This window comes from Rattus norvegicus, chromosome 10 (genome assembly GCF_036323735.1).
Source record: "Rattus norvegicus strain BN/NHsdMcwi chromosome 10, GRCr8, whole genome shotgun sequence".
Classification (NCBI taxonomy): domain Eukaryota; kingdom Metazoa; phylum Chordata; class Mammalia; order Rodentia; family Muridae; genus Rattus; species Rattus norvegicus.
Window position 1 is genome coordinate 81,749,159 of NC_086028.1, and position 26,160 is coordinate 81,775,318.

The window sequence follows — 26,160 nt, forward strand, 5'->3', positions numbered from 1 at the left end:
CAAATCATCCGGCCAAATTATGAGTTCATTGTATTATGCGAATGCTTTATTTTCTAAATATCCAGCCGCAAGTTCGGTTTTCGCTCCAGGAGCCTTCCCCGAACAAACTTCTTGCGCCTTTGCCTCCAACCCCCAGCGCCCGGGCTATGGAGCAGGTCCGGGCGCCCCCTTCTCCGCCTCGGTGCAGGGTCTGTACTCCGGCGGTGGGGGCATGGCGGGCCAGAGCGCGGCCGGCGTCTATGAGGCCGGCTACGGGCTCGAACCGAGTTCCTTCAACATGCACTGCGCGCCCTTTGAGCAGAACCTCTCCGGGGTGTGTCCGGGCGACCCCGCCAAGGCGGCTGGCGCCAAGGAGCAGAGGGACTCGGACTTGGCGGCCGAGAGTAACTTCCGGATCTACCCCTGGATGCGAAGCTCAGGTAACACCGCGCTCTGAGCGGTCCCGAGCCGCAACGTCCGGGCCACAGTCCCCAGAAGGGCTCCCTTCCGGCCAGGGCACCCTTCTCTGTGTCCAGGTTACTCCCGACTGCAGATCGGCCATAGCCACGCCGTTTAAGTCTGGGCTGGGACCACGCGCGCCGCCCCCACTCCCAGTTTTGCTTGGTGCTCTCAAGGCCCTGGAGGATCTCTTTTTGCCGACGCCAAAGAGCTCAAAGCCCCCAGCCCGCCCCCAACCCTTCCTCCGGGCCTTTTAGCTTTAAATATTTATCAGCAGCGCCGGCACGGGTTGGAGACGAGGCCGTTTGTCTTGCCCAGGAAGGCTGGGGTTTGCAGAGAATAGCCATTAGGGTCTCTCTCCTCTCTACCCCCTTCCCTGCTTGAGAGCTTAGTTCTGGGTGTGTTCCCCCAGCCCTAGCTTGGGTAAGATATGGAGGAGGGGGCCATGGCGCTAAGCAATTCTCCCCTCCCCCTGCCTTTCTAGCCAACCCCGCTCCCCCATTATTCCCATCAGGACAATTAGAGGTGGGCTCTAGAGGCCTGGCGGGAGGAGGGGGATACAGAAGAAATGAGGACCCAGCCAGGGACGCAGAGCCAGAGAGTGGTGGAGTTAGTCTGAGACCCAGAGCGATGAGTCTACTGACCCCTCCTGCCCCTGGTGGACTTAGGAGGGTGGGCTAGAAGGCTGGCAAGAGCCCCATGAGACCATAGCTTTTTCAGGTGTCTTTCCTGGGGCTCCGTGGGCCCCTGAAGAACAGCCAAGTTTGGTGGTATCACTCCTGAAAGAGGACTTCGGGGAGGGCTAGGACTCCGTGGAACCAAATCAAGATTTAGCCACCCAGCAGCTGCTTTAGGAACCATAAGACACCAAGACTTCCTTCCCCCAGGTCTCCTTCAAAGCTTCCTCACAGTTCCTTTACATTTCCCCAAGATAGATGGTCTTGGGAGCCAACTCTAAGACTCAGAAGGCCCAAGCCAGTCAGAGAGAGTCCCAGACTCCTGGGGTTGGGGGCCATGAGGAAACCAGCTCTTGACTATTGTTCTTCACGGTTTCTATTACCTACTCTGTAATTGAACTGACCTTCTGGTTGGTCTATCAAAGCCCCCCTCCCTTTTTTTCCCCTCGTAAATATTTCATCTTGGCTTATAGCTGACTTGAAATTAAGGTCCTTAGCCCCTCCTCTCTCCTGTCTCCTTCCCCAGAGGGCTGATGCCAGCATCTCCCCAGTCTCCTTGGGGTTCTGAGCGTGTGCTAGAAGTTCTCGATACCTTCAGCCCCAACATAGGAGCCTTCACCTTCCTCTCTCTTGTAGTCCACGGTCACTCTTTTCTTCCTTGCAGTGCTGGAAGCCCAAAGATTGCTTGAGACAATTAGGTTTTCTGTGCAGGAAGGCAGGCGGGTAGGGTAGCCAGGCCTTGCTTGATACTTACTGGGAAGGAAACATCAGAAAGCAAGTGTTGTCAGACCACCAATTCCAATTCCCCATTCCATAGCAGGTTTGGGTGGGGACTGGGCCTGTGGGCCTTTTTATTTCTTTTCTTCTCAGACTAGGCCTGGGGCCCCACTCTAGAGACACTAATATGGTTCTCCGAGCAGTTCCGTACCTCAAAGGCCATCTGAAGGGAAAGGGTAAACTTGGAGCCCATGACCTCAGGGAGTGACTGAGGGTTAATTTGCCCTCGTTCTATGGTAGCCTCTCTGGAATAGAGCCTTAAGGAGCCAGCAGCTGACAACTACTTGGGTTTCAGAAGCCCTAGGCTGAGAAAAACCACCTTTTGTGGATAATGGCACTATCTGGTGTGGTGGGGCTGGCCTATGAACCCAGCACTCGGCACTTGGGGAGGCTGAGTCAAGAGGATTGCTACTAGTTTGAAACCAGCCAAAGGCTACCTAGCAAGACCCAGCTTAAAAAATAGAACAATTCTTGTGGGGACACACACACACACACACACACACACACACACACACACACACGAAGAAAAGAAAGAAAATAAATGTTTGCCCTGAGAAGCTTGGAATTTTTCTGCACATGGTAAAGGGGTTAATTTAGTTCCAGCAAGGTGGTCTTTTTCTGCTGCCCTCAAATGTCAGACCACCTAGGAAGGAGGTCTGAATTTTCCTGGTGTTTTTCACACAGTTTTTTTTTTCCCTATCCCTCTCCCCCAACCCCCAAATACTGTGAGTAGGGACTGAACGAAAGCGGGGCCGCCAGACCTATACGCGCTACCAGACCCTGGAGCTGGAGAAAGAATTTCACTACAATCGCTACCTGACTCGGCGGCGGCGCATCGAGATCGCGCACGCGCTCTGCCTCACCGAAAGACAGATCAAGATCTGGTTTCAGAACCGGCGCATGAAGTGGAAAAAGGAGAACAAAACTTCAGGCCCAGGAACCACTGGCCAGGACAAGGCGGAAGCGGACGAGGAGGAAGAGGAGGAAGAGTGAGAGACAGAGAAAGGGAAGAGAGGAGGAAAGAGAAGAGAGGGAGAACCCAATTGTGGGAACTGAAGCACGGAACTCAAATAAGGGGGCAAACTGTTTAAGTGAAGAAGTCTGAAATTTTAAGGAAAGAGATGGGTGAAATTTGGGTTTCTTACTACTGTAAAAAAAAATACTACCTATGGGAAAGTGTGTGGTCTGTTTTTGTACAGTCTGGGAAGGACATTATCTACCTGCTCTGTGGCTTTTTGGAATGTGCCTCCCCTTTTCTATGTTGCGAGTAAGGTCTTTGTAACATCTTGCTGTTTTGTAAGCCCTCTTTGAAGCTGTCTTTGTGAATTGTGGTTCCAGATGAGCCGATTAACCTGTGGCTCCTCACCTACCATATACTTCCCAGTAGTACTAAGAGGGTCTTAGGGAGCCCCGAGGATCCACTAGCTTCTGAGCCTGGTGCATTTGGCTGCTGATTCTAGCTCCTAACCATGAGCCTCTTTCTGTATATCTGAAGGATGGAAAAAATAAAAAAGGATTAAATACCAATGAATGCTGTGTTTCCTTCTCTCCCTATGGCTGGGAGGGTGTAAGGGTTGGTAGTGAATGGGGTCCCAGAGCCCCTCTGCTGGCCTTTTCTGTCTGTGCTGGGTTTATTTTTATTTTACAGATGTCCCTGCTATGGAGACTGCCAAGTAATGAACCCCAACATCTCCCTTTCTCTCTCTCTCTCTCTCTCTCTCTCTCTCTCTCTCTCTCTCTCTCTCTCCTTCCATCAAAACACACAATTCCCACATTTACAAGCTGACAGTATACAAATGCCTAGACTGTTACAGTCACAAATAAACACAGACATTAATATACTCTCAGATATACATACAGGCTTTCACACAATCCCCGGCTCCGTGCCCAGAACACATGCGTTCACATTCACACACACACTCACAAGCAAACTCGTGTTCACAGTCACTCACAGACACGTTAATACACACCAGTGTACATTCACACATTGGATTCTAAACAGAGAGTCACATTTGCCCCCAAGTAAATACATCCAGGAGACCATATGCTCAGTCACACAAACCCCAAACACCCCCCCCCGCCCCAATTTAAAATCTTCCAGTTTTATAAATACCTTCTCCTATCCAGGCCTTTAACTGAGACCATGAAATCTGAGCCTAGTGACCAGCCACAAATAAAATGATGAAATCCAAAATGGTAGGCCTCCAAAAACAAATGGAAGGAAATCGCTGGGTGAACGCCCCATCTATCCCACCTCTGGGATGGTTTGGGCAGAGGCCAGGACAGCAAGCAGAGGCCTCCCAGCCTGTCCAGAACAACCTCCTTGCCAGGGCGCTCACAGTTTCCCCACTTAGTCGGCAAACATTTTTCCGTTGGAGTGATTCCTTTATTTTATTTCAATTTGTTTTTACTTAGTGTATTAAAATCTATTTCATTCTAAATTGACATGGGCTATCCATATAAAATTTTAAAATGGGAGGAAAACCAGTCCCCATGAGCGACGGAGAGTTTACCGGGCTGGGGTGGGTGGACGCAGTAAGCTTGGCAGCGCCGGCGCCGCCAGGGCTTCCTCTGCGCTGCTCAGCCTGCTCTTGAATACGGCCAACCTGGAACCTTCTGAGGGACACACACGGGAGAGGAAGGGAGAGAAGGAAAAAAAAATTTTTTTAAATGGGATTATTTCGTTTTCTGAGTTTAGTTACCAGAAAATCAACCTAAAATGTAGTGTGCTTTTTTTTTTTTTAAAGAAAGCCTAGGAAAACAGAGTGAGTTATTGTTAAAATAAAATCAAGAATTTTATAAATCCTTCATCGCTGAACAAAAACCTAAATGATAGTGTCTTTACACCTAGACATGGGGCACTGGTTTTTAGTATTTATTCATTTACAAACCCTTGATTGCTTAAAGAACATTATCTTAAAACCTAAAGGTCTTTAAAAAGGTGGTTGGTTTCCGGAAAAATCGGCTTAATTTGAATTTGTAAGAAACAGCCCTTAAAACCTGCGGTTTCCCTAGAACTGACCGCAGCAACCTCTGGCAAGCACAAAAAATTTCTCCTGGGGAACCTGGTCCCAAAAGCAGTGATCTGGCTTCTCCCTCCTCCAGTTTCTGAGGTGCTGAGGTGGAGAATCTGCTTGCTAGACATCAAGGTTGGCCCCCATCCAGGACACATTCCCTCCCGAGGCAAAAAAAACTAGACCCTGTGGACTGATCCCCCCCACACACAACACACACACACAGACACACCACACCTGCAAGCTGCAAACCTCACAGGTGGGGGAACCCCACGGTCTCTAGCTAGGGATGTGGGGGGTAATCGGAGGAGAGGGGGTACAGGAGCTTTCTTTTTGTCACGACGCAGATAGCAGCTCCTAACTCCAGCTGCTACTCTGGCCTCACCTCCCTGTTACCTCAGAACAGTCCCTTGTGGAAGACTGGGGATGGGGGGGGTAATTTTTACTATAAAAGACAGGCAGAGCTCTTGAGGAAAATGTGGAGGTTCCAGAGAAAACCCCGGTTCTAGCTGAACCATTATGGCTTCTCCGCCCTGAATTCTTACACCCCAAATCTCAGCCTGTCTCAGATTGTGGTTTCCCTAAAAAGAGAAGGGAAAGAAAAGAAGATGGCGACGGAGAAAAGGGTTGCTGGTGGAGCAGCCATGAAGAAATGCAATAAATTCCTTGTTGTTTTATGAAAATTTACAACTTTGTGATAGAAGTTTATGAGTGGTTGAATCCAGCGATTGGCCGGCGCCGGTCATGTGGCCGGGCGATCGTGAACATGAACTTTTTATCATTTCCCTGGTGGTTATAATGCAGCATTCTTTTGGACACCACACCTAGGTCGGAGCACTGCCGTCCTTCAGGGCTCCAGCCTCCTGATATTTTTATACTTCAATATCAGCTCGATAGAGCGAGAGAGAGAGAGAGAGAGAGAGAGAGAGAGAGAGAGAGAGAGAGAGAGAGGAAAGGAGAGGGGGGAGAGGAGAGAAGGCTGAGTGAGAGAGGGAAGGAGGGGTGGGAATTACACAAAAGAGAGAACCAAAAATAATTTTGATTCTTAAGTTAATTTACTTGCTGATCTGGGATTTTTAGTCATCATGAAGGCTAAATGGACAATCTGCCCAGGACTGCAGCCTGCTAGCATTTTTCAAAGCCAGAACTTACTCCATTTTCTATGCAAATGTCAGAAAAGCGAAACAACCTCTCTCTCAAGTCTGAGAAGGGGAAAGGACGGCTCTCAGGTTGGGACAATATTATCTGGAAGCTGAAGAAGAAAACCGAATGCTCCTTTTTCCCTCCCTCCCCACCCTTTTGGAACCGGAGGGGGGCAAAAAAACCCAAGTTCTGCAAAGGTAAGGAAGATTCTACAATTCTTATTCTTTTGCATCCTTTTTTTGCAGGGGGTGGGGCTTAGGTTTTTCTCCCTCCTCCCCCCATCCCAAGACCGGGTTGAACCCCACCTCTGGGCGCTGCTGGGAGAGGCTTCCCAGGAAATTCTGTAGTAGAGACAGGGGTGGCTGCTTCCTGGAGGGGGAGCGGCTGCAGGGAAGATAGGGAGGAGGAACGGAAAGGGGCCTATGTGGACAGTTTTATGTTGCCTTTTTAGCTGGGAGAAAGCTCCAGCGAGGGGTCTGTAAAAGCGAGGGTGGGGATGTCTGGGCTACAGCCACTGGGCAGTTGCTCTGGCCCTTGTGGGTTTGTGCTCACCTCCCTCCACTTTTCCCTTGTCCTGGCCTCCCCGATTGCCCCCGTGCGGTTCTCTTGCCCAGTGTGGGTAACGGCGATTTCCCGGCTGCATTGGCACGAGGGGCGGTGGCGCTGAGGGACGTCCTGGTCTCTGTGGGGCCTGGAATCTCCGCAGAGGCCAGCCGAGGGCGAGGAGGCTTCTAGAGTGATATAAAAAGAACAATTCACAGAGAAACGTTCGCTATCTTCCTTCGGAGACATTTCTGAAATTAAAGGGTTGTGGGTGAAGGAATCCAAATCGAGGGAGACTCCTCAGGAAGCTAGCCGAAGAATGTCCAGCTCTTTTGCCACGGTTTCTGGCCACTCCCGCCAGCCCGAGGGAGCCTGCAGGGAGAGAGTTTTGTGGTTTTAATGCGGTAGGTTAAAGTCTGTTGGTCTCTGTGTGATTTGATCCTGTTACTTGTGTTTTATTGGCATGGGATGTGCAGATTTTGGTGGAAAAAAATTGCATATCTGATATGGGTACATTTCAAACTTTCCTGGATTTAAGTGTGGTTGGGAAGAGATTTTTTAGCATGTTTTTTCAGGCTTGTACACAAAAATTCATTTGGTGTGTGTGTGGGGGTGGGGGGAGATTAGAAAAAAAAATACGAAAGGAAGCCTAACCGAAGAATGCAATGGTGTGGTCTGGGAAAAGCCTCCTGGAGGCTGAGTTCAGAGCTGAGTCCTGCTTTCACCGCCCAATTTTGTTCCCTAGCTTCTTGGGGGTGGGGGAGGGGGGAGATCTTCTGGGTAGCAGACAGATTCCTAAAGTGGCTGGTAGGCTTCAGGCCGGCTGGTGGGGGCTAAGAAATGGGACGGAAGGTCCCCAGAGAAGCTCTCAGTAACAGAGAGATAAGTGACTTTGGGCATGAAGGACAAGAGACGGTTTTTTTGCTTTTTTTCCTGTTTGGTTTTCATGAATGATCGTCTTCTTGCTTCTTAAGAGCCTGTGCAGGAGGAGGCTCAGGATCAGGTTTCTGGTAGTCTGGGACTTGAGGGTCCTGGGCGAGTGTGTGGGTACATTGGCCTCCTGAGCTATTAGGAAAGGGAAACGTAGCCACTTGTGGCACAAGACTGGGGCTCCCTGGGGGCCCAGATAAAAAGCTCTAGACAGGGGCCTGAACCGGCCTCGCTGAGACACCTTGGTTTCTTAGCAAGCGAAATTGATCACCAACATCTAGGACGCTTGGACCCCTATTTGCGGGGGGGTACCCCAAACCCACTCAAACTAAAGGTCTTCTCCCCTTGTAGTCTTGGTGGGTTATAAATCGCCCCTTAGACAGTTTCCTCTGACCCAAATTATGCAGTTTGCTGCCATCTACCGTCCGTTCGGGGACAGGCGGCTTTGGCACAGCAAGTGGCTGACACTCGCCGAGCCCTGCCGGTTTGCTTAGAGCCCTTGGCGCGAGGTTCGGTGGGATTCTGGCCCACGCTGGTGCCCTCTACTGCATTTTAGTCCCCGAGTGTAGATTAGAAAGCGGAATGAATCTCTTGTCACCTTATCCTCAATCTTCTCCCATCTCCTGCAGATCCCCACTCACCCCAGTCACAAACCTGAAGGCTGGTAGAGGAAGAGGGAGTCGAGAGGAGTAACACTGTAACCCACGGACAGAGGGTACTGAGCCAAAGGGTTGAGGGCTCAGACCCACGACCCTCATCACCACCTAAGACACGAGACACGATTGGGGGCTGCTAGAGAGATGTGAGGCCAAATCTGTTCAAGGTTTATTTAGTTTTCTTCTCAGCCAAGGGAGGTAGGGGGTACGGTCAAGGGAGGCGCCGACCAGGCAGTTCCACTCGGTTGTCAAAAGACAAACCCGGTCTGTATTCTTCCAGTTGGTTTGTGGTTTTTGCCAATTCCTAAGCTGGCGAGTCCTTATTGAAGGAGTTGAACTGAATTTTCTGGAAACTGTTGGTGTCTGCAAGTGAGTGTTGGTCCCCTCCCCCATTCTCGACCGTTTCTAGCGAAATCGACGCAAAAAAAAAAAAAAATTGCTTTGGTGGGAAATCGGGAGTGAAGAGAAATCATTAAAAAACCAAAACCACTGTAATTTCCTTTCCTGCGGGATCTCTCATAACCGGTTAACGGAACCTTTTTCTCAGAAGGAGGTGGCGGGGGCGGGGTGCGTGCCTCTACTGCGCGGCGTTGGAGTCTTGGCCCCTGTCTCACCGGTTACTGATTAGCTCGGGCTTTCAAGCTGCGGTAGGAAGCTCTGGCTGCCCCTTTCAAGGTGCTGTGGCTCCCCTTTCTTGGGAGAGGGCGGGGCTCCAGGAAATTGCCTGCGGTGCCAGGCTGACCAAGGTGCTACTAAGGTCTGGCTGGGAGCTGAGGGTCTAGGGGCTGCGTAGTGCTGGGGGTGGGGGCACAAACCATTACAGAAGCTTTAGACGCCTCTAGATCAGCCTTAGGAGCAAATCTTTAAGCTTTTTTCCTCTCTCTGTGTCAAGAGTGACTTTCTGGCGGCTAGTTGGCTAGGCCCGGCTTAGTGAGTCACTCTGCAGGAGGCCCCGAGGGATCTGGCAGGAAGGTCTGGGGCCCTCCTAATTTTTTTTTTCTTTTGGCAACCAGAAGGAAACATAGGGAGGGGGAAGTCAGGTTAGTACAGGACTTGAACCACTTCGGGGCTCTTAGGGTGAGGGTGAAGCAGAGAAGGAGGAGAGAAGGATTGCCCACTCCTCCTAGAAGATCAGAGAGGATACCGATCATTTGCATAATGGAAATGAGGTCTTTGTACCTCGATTTGGACTAGTCGATTTTAGGGCAGAGTGTCCAAGTAAAGAGCCTTTTTCCAATCTGTGGGAGCCAACACATTGCACTACTAGGGAACATTTCAGACAATCAGAATCCAGGGGGATGATTGGGTTTGAGAGATATTCATTCTCCCTACCCTAGGTAAAGTGTGGGATAGGAGAAGGTACCCACTATCCAAGGAACTGGGGGAGCTTTGCATCTCAGAGAAAATAGGAAGCTTAGATAGTGTCTCACATCCTCCTCATACAGGCAAATGGCATTCCTAAGATTACCTTTCTTCTGGAGATTTTCTCTCCTGAGTTGAAAATGACTTAAGCAACATTTCTCTGGGAGCTGGGATGTGTCTGCTTACCCACGGGACTGCAGACTCAAAGCACAGAAAATCGCAATTATAAATCCTGCCTGTGGGGTATCAGCACAACCCCACTGATGTGTACTCAAGACTTGGTATATATTTACATCCCTCCTTCTGTGACTGAGGGGGGCGGCAACCCTAATGGAGAACTGGCTGGTGCCTGCTGTGTGTCTATGTATTTCCCAGTGGAGACAGACAAACGGAGGCGGATAGAACCACAGACAGATTCGGAGAGATCTGGCTCCAGAAACCAGGCGGTCTCTGGCCCAGCTCTGCCTGCCTGCTCTTTTTCCCAAACAAACGGATCAGATGAATAAACGCTCATAAATACCTCTGGGCTTAGATAAGAGCGATGAGGCGCTATTTCCTTTCATGCCCGACTCCAGGCGCCCTAGCCCTGGCTGTTGTGGCTCCATCTTCAGACAAGTAACCTGCAGAGGTGAGGTTAATTCAGGGGCTGCTGCTCTAAAGGATAAGGCAATTAATTTCCTGCCTCCATCAGAGGAGAAAGCCTCCTCTTACTTGGACCATACTTTACATAGGCAACTCTACCATATTTACTGTGATGAGGACATTGTGACCAGGGAGAAAGGCTGAGGCCCAAGGCCCAGCCTCAGTGGCAAAGGGGTGGGGAGGGTCCTCTTCCGTGCCTTGTTGCCTGGATGAAATAGCTCTTATTCCTCTCTCAGCATGGGCCCAGCATCTCTAGACTGGAGCAATGCAGTTTTCTTCACATGAGGAGGGTCGAGCTTCTTTTTCAGCCCCCCCCAATGGATTAAGGCTAAGAGAGACACCCGGGGATGGTCATTTTGCCACAAAGAGACAGCCTAGCAGTTGCTTTGAGTTCAAAGAACTTCAGAGGCCACGTTGCAGCCAAATAAATCCTCCCTCTTGATCACCCACCCTCAGCCCTTTCCTATTATCCATGGGCAGAGCTGGCCCACAAAAAGGAGCCCAGAGAACAAGGCAGAGGTGGGTCAGCCTGGCCTGACCTCAGGCACAATCTTACACCCAATCCTCCCTGTCTTCAGGTTAGATACACTGTTTGTCCTGTGTGGGCATTTTAGAAATATCCTGTGTCTCCAAGGTTGGGATCTGTCCTTATTTTCTTTGGATGAGAGAGGAAGAGAATATAGATATACTCGTCCGTTCCCAAGCTCTTAGAGCAGCTGAGAAGGTGATACAAACTTGAGGCACGGGAGGTGGTCTGCAGAGTATCTGAGAGACAGGAGGGTTTGTGAGTGTCTAGAGCTAGAGCAAGCATGCCAGTTTGGTGGTTGGAAGATGGTGACTGAGTCCCCAGGAGGACTTAGCAGCCTTCCCTCCTTATAAAACCAAATCTAAACCAAGTCTTGGGATGGGATTTCAAAGAGAATGACTAATTTAAGGAGAGAGCAGGAAAGAGAGAGAGAGAGAGAGAGAGAGAGAGAGAGAGAGAGAGAGAGAGAGAGCTCTCGGGCTCCAATATGAGGGTCTGAAACTTCAACATTTCTAAGACAATTTCTCCCAGTATCTAGATTTAGGGGCACGTCCTTGATTCTAAAAATCTGTAGCCAGGGATTATCGTCACATCATTTTGCACGAGAGATAAGATGGATGAGAGACCAAGTGAGGGCTGCAGGAAGAATAGAGATGCAGACAAGTAAAGTTCCCTAGGCTGGGGTTTCCCCTTCCTCCTTCACTCTTTATCAGCAAGTTTAGGGACTACTAATTTCTTTCTCCAGGGCCCCAGTCTCAGTCAAGACTGCAGTCAGGATGGCTGAGCTGTCTTGGGCGTAAGGATGTAAGGACGGCTTGCCAGAAGCAAGTGGCCTAGAGGAGCAGCCAGAGGGAGAAGCTGGGCTCACATACCCCTGGCATTTCCTTCTGGGTCTTCTATGCAGACGGATCTGGTTTGCCCTCCTCTAAGCTCGAGAATTGGGTTGAAGTCGTGATAGGATAAACCTAAGCTTAAAAGGGGGAGACAGACCTCATAAACAGTAAATGATTTTCCAAACCTGCGAAGGAGAGTGCTTCTTCTTTCCTTGTTTCTAAAATGAAGCAGAGAAGCGGACCCGTCCGTTCCTGAGCACCCCCCCCCACCTTACCAGCACAAAATTCTAGAAACAGACTTTCCCCCTTCATTCTCTCTCAACGAGATTCGAGGGCATTTACCCAGCTCTCCCTTGAGGGAACGGGCCCATGCCACGCAGGGGTTAACTTTTCTGAAAACACAATTAACTTTTCCCTATTCCTGCGTGGGGTGGGGGGAGGGTGTATTTATTTCATCACTGGGAAATGGGATGATCTCCATCTAACTGTTTCCTCCTCCCTCAAAAGCACAGACGTCTCTTTCGCAGATCCTACGTAGGTGGATCAGGGCGCGTTGTGGAGAGAGAGAGAGAGAGAGAGAGAGAGAGAGAGAGAGAGAGAGAGAGAGAGAGAGAGAGAGAGAGAGGAGGGGGAAAAGGTTGATAGGTTTGTGCGCGGGTCCCTCGTGCAGGCTGCGCTCCTCCTGGGTGCTATTTGACAATTCCTGCCTCTGCCATTGGTCAGTGTTGGATCAGATGGTTGTATTTCCTTCTGGCCCTCACTGGCACCTCGCCATCCCCCCTCAGCTAAAACCCAATCTCGGCTATACTACTAATAGGCGCGGCGCTCGGACTATAAAACACAACAAATCATAAACCCGGCGGAGCAGCAGCGGCCGCGCGCGCCTCCCCTCCCGATGAGTTCCTATTTCGTGAACTCCACCTTCCCCGTCACTCTGGCCAGCGGGCAGGAGTCCTTCCTGGGCCAGCTGCCGCTCTACTCGTCTGGCTATGCGGACCCGCTGCGGCACTATCCCGCGCCTTACGGGCCGGGACCCGGCCAGGACAAGGGCTTTGCGGCGTCCTCCTATTACCCACCAGCCGGCGGCGGCTATGGTCGGGCGGCGCCCTGTGACTATGGGCCGGCGCCTGCCTTCTACCGGGAGAAGGACGCGGCCTGCGCCCTCTCCGGCGCCGACGAGCCGCCCCCGTTCCACCCCGAGCCGCGCAAGTCCGACTGCGCACAGGACAAGAGCGTGTTCGGAGAGACCGAGGAGCAGAAGTGCTCCACGCCCGTCTACCCGTGGATGCAGCGCATGAATTCGTGCAACAGTGAGTGTGACTTCCCGCTGTCCCACGCAGGGGGGAGGGAGGTGCGGTGCAAACAGAAAGGCAAAACTAGCGAGTGTCAGCATCCTCTCACCCCAACTCTCCTACTGGGAACTAGATGGGCATCTCAGCAAATAGGGCAAGATTGGGCCCTGGCCTCCAGATCAGTCCTCCTGCCCGCAGAAGTTGCAAAGTTTGCAAAGTCCCAGCTGCACAGTAAGGCAGGGGGAGTAAGTGGGCTCTCTGAGAGAGGAGAGAGTCAGGCTAGGATTATTGATCAGGAAGAGGACAGGGGACTCAGTCTCTGATTTTGCTTTCCTCTATATTCTCCGGATATATTCCCTCTCTTGTCCGGATCTGCGGGGGGGGGGGTGTCCCGCACCCAAAGACCACTCCATTAAAAACAAGAGTGCGTCATGAAAGGGGAGGGGTAGCATGACGCCTGCAAGGGCGAGTTTACAGGGTCCTGGATTGTGTTTCCCTTGGGCTGGGGGAGGGGAACTGGGGACGGGGGTACTAGGGAGCTGTGAGACACTACCACAGGGGTAGTATAGTCTGAGGAAGGAAGAATGAGAAGGGACAGGCGGAGGGAGTGAGAAGAACAAACTGGCGCCTGGGTCTCACGTTGGTTTATTTGTTGGCTTCAAGTCCCAATTGATGTCCATTAGCACGACACGAAAGTGAGGAGCTGTTAATGCGGACTATGAATCGATCCGTGTCATTATGGATTAAGGGCCAGAATCTATCATCGAGTAGGGCAGGGAGAGCTGGATGAATGGAAAGAAGGGAAAGAAAAGATACAGCTCGTAGGAGACTCACCTGGCCAGCCCCTCCCCCAAGCTCAGGTGGGAGTCAAACTGCCCCTCCCCTCCCCCACCGAAAGTCTAGACAGAAAGAAAGCACAGCACAGGCCTCGGAGTCCAGGAGGGAATCTGGAGGGGGCGCTGGAGGAGTGGGAAACGGGGATCAGGGAATGGGAGGGGGAAAAGACAACTCCCGACCGGCTAGCTTTACGTTTGAGGGCCCAGTGGGGGAGGGGCTATGGGTTTGGTGTGGTGACCCCAGGCCTCAGTTTCTCCTCTCTGCGTAACAGGTTCCTCTTTTGGGCCCAGCGGTCGGCGAGGCCGCCAGACCTACACCCGCTACCAGACCCTGGAGCTGGAGAAGGAATTTCACTACAATCGCTACCTGACCCGCCGGCGGCGCATAGAGATCGCGCACGCCCTGTGCCTGACCGAGCGGCAGATCAAGATCTGGTTTCAGAACCGGCGCATGAAGTGGAAAAAGGAGAGCAAACTGCTCAGTGCGTCTCAGCTCAGTGCGGAGGAGGAGGAAGAAAAGCCGGCCGAGTGAAGGTGCTGCCAAGGGAGGGGGGACGCGAAGGGAGAGGTCTGAGGGGGAACCTAGGGCACCCGAAAGCCCCAGAAGGCTCTGCGGTCGGGGGACTTGCTGTCCAGCGCAAGACGGGCGGGGCCCAGCGCTTTCCTGGATGCCCCCCTCCTGCAGAGCTCTTCCTGGGCGCTTGAAGGATGCCCACCCCAGCACCCCAGCGCCTCCTCCCTCCCCGAAGAACCCACCTTGGCCTCAGCAGGCTCTCTGGTGAGAACTGAGAATCGGACTCACTTGATGTCTCCTGGAAGCAGAGCAGAATGCTCTTGTCCTTGTCGAGTCTCATTTCCTTCATGTCCCCCGTGCACGGTTCAATGGTAGATTCGCTGTCCCCTCAGCAGGGACCTGAAAGACTCCCTGACCCCAGACTTGTCTCTCCTACCCCCTCCCCAAAGCCACTGGAAGGAGCACATACTACCTAGAAGTAAGAAGAGGAGCCTCAGAAGAAAACAAAGTTCTATTTTATTAATTTTCTATGTGTTGTGTTTGTAGTCTTGTCTTAGCTCTGGACGTGAAATACTTCGGTAATAATATTAATATTATTAATAATGATTATGATGATGATGATGATAATAAAGATGTGAAAACCCGCAGCTCAATCACATCCAATCCTTCCCTGTCATTTTTCCCCCTCCATAGCCCCCAGCCACCCTGTCACCCCTGAGCCTGAACAGCAAAGGCAAGAACCATGGTCTGCCCCAGGGCCTCAATTCGGAAGTTACAGTTGAGATAAAAGTGAGGAGTCAAAAGCAGAGGCCAGCGATCGGTCCTCCCAGGCCCCAGCGTTGGTCGGGCCTCTCTGATGCTAAATTCACAATTGCCTCTCCCACTCAGAGGTGCGAGATGGAGAAAGCCTTTTTCCTCTTGTTCTCTAAGCTTGCCTTGGTTGTGAGACTCTGGAGGGATTCCACTTGAGGCCTCCTTGCCCAGAGCTCTGGAGAGACCGAGCTGGGCGGGTCTAGGCGCGCTCTGCAGAGATTTTTCTGTCCTCTTCGGAGCCAAGGCCCCTGGCCTTTGGCCCGCCCACATGGCTGTCTCTGCCGGCCTTGGCCCTCGGATCCCCGGCCTATTGCTCCGGAGACTGAAAAATGAGGCCACTGGGCATCTCTCCACATCTCATCTACAGGCTCCAGGGTGCCCCTTCTCATATTAAGTAGGAGCTCAATGGCCAGGAAGAGGCTGAGAAGCCCGGAGCAGAAGGCTGCAAGAGCCCGACTTTATCTTGCTCTTCAGAGACCTGAGGGCAGGGGGCCAGGTGATGGGGCCTTTAGTCTCACCTTCTCAACCCAAAATGGCTCACTTTTTTCTTTACTGCTACCCACACCCAAGCCGTAAGCTTCAGGCACCGTTTTCTTTTCTTCCTCCTCCCTCTCTCCCCCTCTTTTATTTTTATTTTTATTTTTAAAGAAAATAGCCGTCTGGCAGAAGGGGCCCAGCTGTGGAGATCTCTGGCCGCCCAGCGAGCTCAGCAAGGGGCCGCCGGTCTTCCGAACCCCTTCCCAGGGAAGGCGGTAAGGCCGATCAGTAAATTCTCCAATTATTAGCCACCACTAACACAAGGCTTCGGATCTGGCCTCCGAATTGATAGCTGGCATCTGGCAAGCTTGTTAAAGGGGATCTGTTTTAACCCCAAACTCCCGCATAAGAGTTACCACCCAAACCCTAACCGCCCAGGCGGTTGCCGCTCTATTCTTTGCCCGTGCTGTGTTCCTCTTCTAGGGTCCCTGTCCACCTCGGTTCCTAGGCCTAGGCTAAGGATGAGTGGTCAGAAGGAAAATTCCAAACTTCCCAGGGGCCCAGGAGAACGAAGAGCTTTCCTTCCTCTTCCAGCTTCTCTCCCGCCCAGTCCTGCGGCTCTCTGCTCGCTCTCCTTGTGGACCCGCCGCGAAGCCTAGCCAGGAAGCAGGCCTGGCTGAGCTAATACGATTCTTATAATTGTTTTTCACACACAACTTCTAACCCTTTCCCCCATTTCCTTACCTAAGTTGGGTAAGGAAAGCTTAAGGAGGGGAGATCAGGCAACTACATCTTTGATCATATTATCCAGAGTTAAAATAAAATGATGATGATAATGTCAGAGAGGCCATAAATAGAGGGAGTAGCCACACCCTAACGAAGTAGGCAAAAGTCTCAAATCCGTCTTCCAAAGGTTCGACCCTGTGGGTGAGCTGCGGGCCGGGTTTCTTTCTTGCTTGGCGGTTGCACAGAGCCAGCAGAGGTTGGCTCCGCCGCCATGGCGGCCTGCGGCCCGCGCTCCCGTCAATCGCCGGGAGGTGGCGCGCTCTGCTCAGAGGCCAACGTCAACCTTCTCCCTGTTTTTCCCCCTTCTCACTTTCTCCCCCCTCTCGGAGGCTCGCATTGAATCGGCCCTAACGATTCTCCGATCGTCATTATTTGTAACCATAGAGCATGAATTACCTCTTGAGGTCATCAGTGAGAATTTACGACTGGTCAACAAAAGCACGTGATTCCCTAACGCCCCCCCATCCCCCTTCTAACCCCCCCCATATTTGGCCGCATACATAGCAAAACGAAGTACAGTGCATCGCTATAATTCATTAATACATCATAAATCGTGAAGCACAGGGTTATAACGACCACGATCCACAAATCAAGCCCTCCAAAATCACCCAAATGAGCTCGTACTTTGTAAACTCCTTCTCGGGGCGTTATCCAAATGGCCCGGACTATCAGTTGCTAAATTATGGCAGTGGCAGCTCTCTGAGCGGCTCTTACAGGGATCCCGCTGCCATGCACACCGGCTCTTACGGCTACAATTACAATGGGATGGATCTCAGCGTCAACCGCTCCTCGGCCTCATCCAGCCACTTTGGGGCGGTGGGCGAGAGCTCGCGCGCCTTCCCCGCGTCCGCCCAGGAGCCCCGCTTCAGGCAGGCGACATCCAGCTGCTCCCTGTCCTCGCCCGAGTCACTGCCCTGCACTAACGGCGACAGCCACGGCGCCAAGCCCTCTGCTTCGTCCCCTTCCGACCAGGCGACCCCAGCCAGCTCCAGCGCCAATTTCACCGAAATAGACGAGGCCAGCGCGTCCTCTGAGCCTGAGGAAGCTGCGAGCCAGCTAAGCAGCCCGAGCCTGGCTCGGGCACAGCCAGAGCCCATGGCCACCTCTACAGCCGCGCCCGAGGGGCAGACTCCACAGATATTCCCCTGGATGAGGAAGCTTCACATCAGCCACGGTAATTCTCCATCTCTCTCTCTTTTTTGTCCTCTCGGCATTCCTGCCCTGTGCTGGGGGTGGGGGCGAGCAAAGCTTGGCTTTGCCTCAAATATAGATTCCTTTTTTTTTCCACCAAGAGGGAAAAGTGTCCGAAACCGTCCCCATAGCTCCATAGATAGAGCCAAACAGGATCGTTTTCTGAGGGTAAGCATTAAAAAAAAAATGTTGCCACGGTCAGCTTAGGTTTTATTTACCCAGCCAGTAGTCACCGGCTTTAGGATGAAAGATGGGATTTGTGTATTGTGGGGAAAGGTCCTGATTATTACTGAAAATTTGAGACTGCTGCTAGCAAAGGGGGAATGGGCTGTAGATAGAGGTTACTAAGGCAAAAGTGTAGCGGCTCTCTTCCCTCCCGGACGAGCTGAGCTGCCGCCTGAACCCAGCCTAGGGTGAGGCACTGGGATGGAGTCAGAGACAAAGCCGGGAGCATGCACTACCATCAGAAGTGGGGGCTGCTGAGAAGGGGGATGAGGAAATAGAGGCTGGATGCGGGCATCTGGAGTGAGGAGGATTGGAGCTGCGGTGAGCTGGATGCTGGGGACGCCTGGGTCCTGCTCCCCGCCCCCTCCCACTCAGTGCCCCCTCCTTTAACCGGAATAACATTGCCTCCGGGGCTCTCCTCTAACTGCTCTAGATATGACTGGGCCAGACGGAAAAAGGGCCCGGACCGCCTATACTCGCTACCAGACCCTGGAGCTGGAGAAGGAATTCCACTTCAATCGCTACCTGACCCGGCGGCGACGGATCGAGATCGCCCACGCGCTTTGCCTGTCCGAGCGTCAGATCAAGATCTGGTTCCAGAACCGTCGCATGAAGTGGAAGAAAGACAACAAACTGAAAAGTATGAGTTTGGCTACAGCCGGCAGCGCCTTCCAACCCTGAGCCCATCCCGAGGAGCCCTGGGAGGCCCAAGAGCCCGCACCACGCCCAGCCCGACCCTTCCAATCTTCCCTGCACTGCCGCTGCCCGCTGGGGACCAGTTCCCACGCGCCTGTCCCACCCCAGCCCTGTGTTACAATTTTTCGTTTGGTCTTAGGTCTTCCCATGGCTCCCTCTCTCCTGGACTGGTTATTCTTGTTATTATTGTTAATAATAATAATAATAATTATTATTATTATTTCCCCTCCGTGCTCCCCACTTCTCTTGGCTCGCCCCCAAGTTGCCAGTGTTTCTGAATGTCCTCGTGTCTGTGGTTGCGCTCCTTTCCCCAGGAAAAAGAAAAGAAAAAGAAATTCGCATGTTTAATGTGACTTCCCACTCCCTGTCTGTGTTCTAACTTATTTATAAAAGGATGATGGCTGTATTTTGAGTTTCTGCTGGAAACTTCCATGGGGGGTAGCAGTTGAGGTTGGGTAGTGCTGGGCCCAGCTGAGCTGGCCTAGGGAATGGAGTCCATGACTGTGCTCCCACTTTTCTCCCACTTCAGCAGCCCCACCCCCCACCCCCACTCCCTAGGCTCAGGTAGCTTGTTCCTTGGGGTGGGAAGGATCAAAGTGTGGATCCTGAGAAGAGGAGAGGAAAAGAGCAAGAGTTAGGCTCCTGCTGCCTGGTAGGCCCTACAAGGCCTAGTCTGGAAGTGTATGGAATCAGAAATAATCCTCAGTGTAAAATGTCTTGTGGTTTTTCTCTGTGAATCCGGGTCTGGCTAGAAGGCCCAAAGCTTGTAAATATAAGGGTAGTCTGGGTCAGGCCAATCACTTCCTCTCTTACCCATTTCTCTTCCGAGACCATTTGTAGTGAGCGAGTGGATGCTGTGCTATGCGCGCGTGGTGAAATCTGTCTTTGCCAGGCCTGTCTCAGTGATTAGCTTTTGGTATGTCTGTAGCTTTTCCTTGAAGTCGAATAAATGTTTCCCCCACTCCATTGCCCTCCACTTGTCTTTTTCAGAGGGTCCTTTCTCTTTCACCATCTGGTACAACCTCGTGTAAGACCATCTTCAGTAAATCTAGGGCCTAGGGAAGCCCAGCAGAAATCCCTCAAAACCACCTAACTCCCTGGCTTGGTCACTGAGGAGAGACCTTCTTGCCTAGGGGACTGAGAGGTCCAGGAACTTCACATGGCTTTAGCTGGACTCAGGACTTCCTGGTTCTCCACCAGCTGCATCAGAAAAAGCCACTGGAAAAGGCTCCAGGAAGAATAATTTGGGCCTAAGTTCTGAGCAGGAAGGCCCCTGGTCTTTTGAGTCTGGGAAAGGCCTTCCCAGATGCCCTGCCTCTTTTCCAAACCCCAGTTCAGCTCTGCCAACCACTAAGGTAGAAAAATCTGCTCAATTTCAAAGGTTTCTTGTCACACTTGGCCTTCTCTATACTTTTCAAGGGGTCCTCCTCGCCAGGGGTCCCAACTGACCTTCCCCTCTTGGTTAGGGTTCCTTCTGAAAGACCTCTGACTCCCCCTGGACTCCAGCCTGGTCCAGGACCAGGGCCCAGTTTTCCTCCATCCAGTTGAACCTCCACCCTGAGCATAAGAGTCAAGTCTGGACACTTACCCGGTCAATCCCTTCCAGCTGGGCCCAACTTCTTACAGGACCTGGGGGGGGGGAGCCGGTGAAGAGATGGTGAGGGTCTTGGAGGCTGCATTGGGCCCTCCTTCCCTCTCACCCCATGACTTTGTCCCCCTTTGCCGAAAGCAAACTACCCCAAAAGTCGCTATGACATTTAGATGTCAAATGGATAGGGGTTTTATCTCGAAGTTAGATCGTAAAAATCGCCGAGAAGTCAGACAGATACCCCTCACTGGCTCGAGAAAGTCACGTGAGGTCCATAAAGTTAGTTTTATGGTTTTGGGGAGTTGACACCGCGCGGTATATTTCACATTCTCCAGAATGTTAAGTGACACTTTAACTGCTCACTGTGGTGGGGAAGGGGGCAGAGGTAGGTGAGCGCTCTCTTAGCTTAGAGCAGCCGGAAAAGCCCAGGAAGGCAGTGGCTACAGCCCAGGCCCAGTACTCCACAGTAAGTCGCTTCCAGCTTTCGATTTCTTTCCTTGCAGTTTTGGGGTTTGGGATGGGAGAAGAGAATTTTGTTTCCAGGGGGACCGTAGAAGGATACAGGAGAAATTTAACAGTTTTTTTTAAATACCTAGTTCTGAGAAGTGGGGAGTCTGAAGTGAGGGCTTAGTTTGTGAGGTTTCAGTGATGGGAGGTGTCTGGTGTTTATTTGCAGAGCATCGGACTCTGTGGAGAAAGGGGGTCTTGTGGAATCCATGTTCCTTCAGTAATGTCTTTGGAAATTAGGGGACAAGAAGGAGGGGTGTGGGCAGCTGAGATATAGGTTGGAGAGGAGGGTGTTTCACTGTAGGCTACCTTCAGGGGATCTCCCCTAACCCCCAGGATATAAACGTGATGAGATTTGTTTGTCTGGAGTGTGTTGGGGGCACCCGACTGGCTGTTTTACCTGGATACGTTTAGAGAAAGGACCAGGGAAGGTGGTTGCTGTGGGCTACCTCATCCCCAAATGTTCTCTGGGTTTTTAATGTCTGTTCCCCATAAAAGCAGTTCCTGCACTCTCGACTCTTCCCAGGGTTATCTAGAATGCGGGAACTCAGTGTTTTTTACACCCAACTTCAGCCTGTTGGTCTCATTGATTTCTTTGGGAGCTTGAGGCAAAGTGAGGAACGGATTGGGGAGGGGGTGGTGGTTCATAGCCTTCAGTTCCAAACCTAATTCCCCAACCATGAGTGTGAAAGAAGAGAGCTTCTCTCCAGGTCTGGAAGACATGGGTATGTCTACCCAGCCTGCTACAAATACAGCCTTGCCCAGGAACACAGGTTTCCAAAGAGACCAAGGTGTTAGTCTTTCTCTTTCCTCTTCTGCAATCTCCAGGCTCTGAATGCCCTCTTTGTTGTGTAGCACCGCAAATCAGAGGGATTTCCAAATTTGCACACCCCCCCAACCTTGTTTTCTAAGGAAAAGTCAGCCTTCTTCTAAAAGCTAAAAATCCTCTTACAAATCAAATGGATGTATTTCCTCCATACCTTTAATTAGGATCTCTGGGACCAATGACTGGTGGTCCTGCTTCCTGAAAGCTCACTGTCTCTAGGTTCACCAACTCTGGTGGATAATTCCTAAAATAGGACCTTTGGAAGGCTTGCGATCTCTGACAAAGAAGGGCCACAGGGTTTCCCTGTCCCCCATTGAGGAAATAGTGATACTCTAGCTCTTCTTGTTCTATCCCTTGTTCTTTCTCCGTTTTTTGTTTTGTTTTGTTTTTGTTTTTGAGCCCACTATTCCTTGCCCACACCCAAAATTATTGGAGAGCCTCAATGGGCTGTAGGATCAGAGGAAAGAGACCACAGGCTTGGGATCCTCACCCTGACTTAAAGATGCATCTCTCGGAGAGAACGATGGACATTTACACCCCTTGTAAAGGGCACTCTTTTCCCCTCCCAAAGGATCAAAGGATGCCAGCAACACTTAAAATATGAATACGCTTTGGAGGCTTGGCTTCTGAAGGCTTCAAAGCAGTTCAAAGAAGTGCAGGGGAGGCTCGCAGAGTCTAACCTAGGGGTTCCACGGGAATCCTTTTTCCTAGCTTCTGGCCTCAGTCTATCTTGCTTTCCAGATCCTTCTCAGGGTCCTGAAACTCCAGATAACTAGGCTTGGCTCTGAAAAAATGTCCTCCCCCTTTCCCCCCACTTTGCATGTCAGTTTTACAACTCCGATAGCGTGTTCAAGGCCAGCAGCCTTGAGACATCTATGAAGCATGTTTGAATAGATTTTTCAGAATGGCAAAAAACAATCCTGGCCACAGATGCCTACTTTGCCTCCAGAGATAAACCTTGGAAGGTCTCTTATGACTCTAAGCAGATCTGGGGGGGGGGGGAGCGAGCTTTCTCTTCCCGAAGCTTGGTTTTTTCTGGGGCATCTGCTCACTGACCTGTAGCCTGGGCAAGTTGGGGAAGAGAATAAGGTGTCTAGATGGGTATAAAGGACTCTCCTTGCCCTAGACTTACGTTGCTTCTGCCCTCCTCTTCTCCTCTCTTCTTTTTTCCCCTCTCCCCCCTTTCCTCATTCTTCCACTCTCACCCTCTCTCCATTTCCTCTCTGAAAATGCTGCCTTACTGCCCCAGTTCTCTTCTCTCTCTCCTCTCCTACTGTTTCCTCTTCCCGCCCCACTAGGCCTCAACTTTGGAGCCACAAACGGAGCCAGCACCCTCTAGGCAAATCATCTGCCCTAGGGGCAGAGCCCAGCCTGGCCTCCACTCATAGGACAATTTGATTTTGTTTTGTTTTATTTGATTGCTTGTTTTGTTTTGTTTCTCTGTGGCCACGGGGGTGGGAGGAAGTATGAAGAAGTGTAAACAGGAAAGCTGGCCTAGCCTGGAGTTCCAAGGGCCCATATTTCATCAGCTTCCTCTCCATAACTGCGGCAGGGACACTTAACCCTTCCTTGGCCGTGAGAGGTTCTTCACTGGGGGATAAGAGGGCAGAACCAGGGACCCAAAAACCAGTTTCTTTCCCCCTGTTTGATTCTTTTATCCCTGGGATCTGGATGCTGGGACAGAAGCCAAGCATTGAAGCAAAAGGAAAAGACATATCCCTGAATTTAGTTCCTTCCTGGGCCTGTTCTCCTTGAATATAAATACCCCAGCCTGGATCTACAGGGCCGACCTGAGAAGACAGGGCTAATAAGAATCTCCCCTCCTCCATATTTAGGAGTAGGCACTACTAGTCACTTTATTCCTTTTTTTTTTTTTTTTGGAGGATTTTAGAGTAATTGGATTTTGGGGCTGGGATCTGCCCACAGCAAGGTTATCGATTGTGGCAGTGCAGTTACACATCCATATTAATTAACCCAGACACCACATGGAAACTGAGCTGTTTGGGAAGGGGGAGGGGAGCAGTGGGGACCCTTTATGGAGAATGGACATTTCTCCCTAAGTGTCCCTGAGGCCCAGATAGGAAGAGTTGCTGCCCACAAGAATCCTGTGGCCCTCCCAAGCTCAAAGTCCTTGGACTTCAGCAAGGGGTAAGCCTGACTCGGTCGCTGCGGTTGGACTCCCTCAAAATCTATGTATCTTCCTTGTTCAGTTCTGCCTTGTTAGCTTTCTAGCTTTCGGATGCTGTCTCTGGTAGAGGTTCCCAAAGCCATCTTTTAAAAGGCATTAACAGCCCTCCCCATGTTCCTATCAACTTCCCAAAGGGTAGTAGCTTTCCGATGGCTTCCAGGATTGTTTTGAGTGGTCCTTTTACTGTCCCATTTGTTGTCCGTGCTGTGGCCTTCCTTTTACTTCTACTCTTCGCTCCAAAAAGTGATTAAAATCTGTTAAAGGATTTAATTAAGAGAGTTAAATGAAAAGGAAGGAGGCGCAAATGAGTTGGGGGAAAAAACCCACACCAAAGCTATTCTCAACGATTAAATCGCCATTTTAACAATATAATGGAGTTTGCATCCTGAAAGGGGAAATCAACGCTCATATCTCATCAATAATTCATAGAGTCCGGGATCACACAGAGGTCAGCAGACGAGGGTGGAGGGGTGCGCGCGCCGGCCTACATGGGGCTCCAAGCCTCTGCCGCATACATTACCCGCAGCCAGCCACACTACCCACATCAGCCACTTGAAGGTCATGCTGTGCCCGGGTATGCTTACAAGTTTAGGTTATCTTTCCTGCTTTCTTTAGACGAATTCATTGAGAATTCCCTGGATTAGGAGCTCCAAGTGGAAGCAGTAGTGGTTTAAAGTCTTAGATAGGATCAAATGCCAGGTCATTTGGGAACCTGGGGTCCAGTACATAATGCTTCTCAAGTTTTATTCTCTCCTCTCCTCTCCTTTCCTTTCCTTTCCTTTCCTTTCCTTTCCTTTCCTTTCCTTTCCTTTCCTTTCCTTTCCTTTCCTTTCCTTTCCTTTCTTTCCTTCCCTTCCCTTCCCTTCCCTTCCCTTCCCTTTCCTTTCCTTTCCTTTCTTTTCATTTCCTTTCTACCTTACCTTCCTCCCTTCCTGTTTCCCTTCTCTTTTAATATCCGTTGAGAAGGGAGGACGGATACAAAGGGAAACACCTTGCAGTGTCTTGTCCTTGTCAAAGGCTCCAAGGCCTGGCTCTTCTTGCCTTCCTCTCTTAAAGGACTGGGGGCGGAGTGCACGTGGCTGCAGGTTGCCCGAGGCCTTGGGGCTCAGCATCTAGGATTGCAGCAGCAATCCATGGCTTTAGATCCTGTCAGGTAGGATGAATCATTCAGCAAGGAATAATTTCTAGGCCTGAGGCTGCCTTACCTAACCTTCAGATACCACCCCCCCCAAAAAAAAACCCCTCTAAGTGAAAGGGGGGGCAGTCAGCATTGCATCAAGCTCTTAGCAGACCAGCGGTGGGAGAATGACTGTGTGAGGGAGTCGCCTCTTGGGGGATTTGGAATCTATTTTATGCATCTATTTTTCTCTTTCTCTATTCCTCCCTCCTCTCTCTTTTCTCGCTTTTTTCTCTCTTTCTTGCTTAATGACTCCAAAGGACCTCACAGAAGGAGAAATGAAACCTTTCCCTGCAACAGATGGGAACCTGAGAGGTGGTATTTGGGCAGATGGGAAACCGAAAGCGCTCTGGTTCACTGCAGGGCTGCTGCGCTGGCCGGGAGGCAGAGGCTGTAACTTCCCGGGTCTGCCAGTAGAGTCCGCCTTAGACCAAGTTCACAGCCAGGCTGGGGTCTTGGAGACGCTAGAGAGCGACCGCTTAAGGTGGCCCCGGGCCCGCTGGGTCTACATTGTTGGGACTTAGCTCTCCTTCCACCCCTAAGGGCACTGTAGATTCCTCTGATCCCAAGAAAGCCCTGCTTCAAGCCCTTTCCAGTCTTTTCCATTCTTTAGAATCCACTCTTCTTCAGGTCAGTCCATTCTGCTGGTCCCATAGGCCCCTCTCTCAGGAACCACACACAGCCTCGTTCTTTCAGAAAGGAGGGTGGGTGGACAAAAGCCCTGGCTGGCATCCCAACCAAAGAGACCTAAGAAACTACAAGAAGTGGGGTCCGTGCTTCTCCCCACCCCCACCCCCAGGAGTTATTGAAAAATCTAAAAGCTCTTTCTTGGGGTGGGGTGCGCAAGGTGACCAAAGGGGAGGGACAAGGAAGGTGTTTTGCTCTTTGGTTTCTGCAGTACTCACAGACCCAGAGCTGTGTGGCCTGTGTTATTGCCAGAGAGGTCGCAAAGTTGGAGGGTCAAAAGTTTACGTGCATGCGTGATCCCGGCGGCCCAGGCGTCTAGCGGCGGGGGCGGGGTGGGAGAGGGGGAGGGGGCTGTATGTGTGAAGAGAGAAGAGAGAGCATGAGCATGGAGGTAAGGAAGGAGAGTGGGCTGGAAGGGGTGGAGGCTGCAGAAATGAGATGGGGGAAAAGGTAGATATTTGAGGGAGGGGAAACTGAGGAAGGAAGAAACTATTCTGCAAAAACTGTGAGGCTGTTGGTGGAGGGCTGCACAAAGGCAGCGCTCCGGGGTGTGGCGAATCCTCCACGCAATTTTCTCTCCCAAAGATAACCTTTGAGTCACCATATAAAATTTAATTAAAACCTACCCAGCCGCACACATTTAAAAAATCCAATTACCCACACGTCCTTGCAGGATGTTTGGCAGGGCCAAAAGAAGGCTTCCAAGGTGAAGGCTTGATTCTTGCCAGCCAACAGCAGTCCCACTCTGCTCGCCCTAAAGGGGACAAACAGCAGGTTCCTCACCCACCCCAAAGATGTCCCCTGTTTTTCCAGACC

General features: G+C 51.3%; 3 protein-coding genes and 1 long non-coding RNA gene across 5 annotated transcripts; 3 read left to right on the forward strand and 1 right to left on the reverse strand.

Moving 5' to 3' along the window:
* Hoxb7 (homeo box B7) lies at positions 1-3,419 on the forward strand. The gene is made up of 2 exons (NM_001017480.1): positions 1-419; positions 2,626-3,419. The coding sequence occupies exons 1-2, from the start codon at positions 20-22 to the stop codon at positions 2,883-2,885; spliced, it is 660 nt and encodes a 219-aa protein (NP_001017480.1). The 5' UTR covers positions 1-19; the 3' UTR covers positions 2,886-3,419.
* Positions 3,420-4,262: 843 nt separating this feature from the next.
* Hoxb5os (homeobox B5 and homeobox B6, opposite strand) lies at positions 4,263-20,128 on the reverse strand. The gene is made up of 3 exons (NR_132637.1): positions 19,960-20,128; positions 6,602-6,780; positions 4,263-4,508 (listed from the first exon to the last, which is right to left on the reverse strand). It is a non-coding gene; the product is annotated as a homeobox B5 and homeobox B6, opposite strand (long non-coding RNA).
* On the forward strand, positions 6,105-14,841 carry Hoxb6 (homeo box B6). 2 transcript variants are annotated; one of them, XM_039087720.2, is made up of 3 exons: positions 6,105-6,246; positions 12,359-12,851; positions 13,942-14,841. In XM_039087720.2, exons 2-3 carry the CDS (start codon positions 12,437-12,439, stop codon positions 14,199-14,201), a joined length of 675 nt encoding a protein of 224 aa, XP_038943648.1. In that variant the 5' UTR covers positions 6,105-6,246; positions 12,359-12,436; the 3' UTR covers positions 14,202-14,841. The 2 variants fall into 2 exon arrangements, with proteins under 2 accessions (XP_038943648.1, NP_001385781.1); NM_001398852.1 differs by lacking the exon at positions 6,105-6,246 and having other exon boundaries at positions 12,313-12,851; positions 13,942-14,839.
* Positions 16,753-18,961, forward strand: Hoxb5 (homeo box B5). The gene is made up of 2 exons (NM_001191925.1): positions 16,753-17,433; positions 18,109-18,961. Exons 1-2 carry the CDS (start codon positions 16,872-16,874, stop codon positions 18,354-18,356), a joined length of 810 nt encoding a protein of 269 aa, NP_001178854.1. The 5' UTR covers positions 16,753-16,871; the 3' UTR covers positions 18,357-18,961.
* Positions 20,129-26,160: the final 6,032 nt, after the last annotated feature.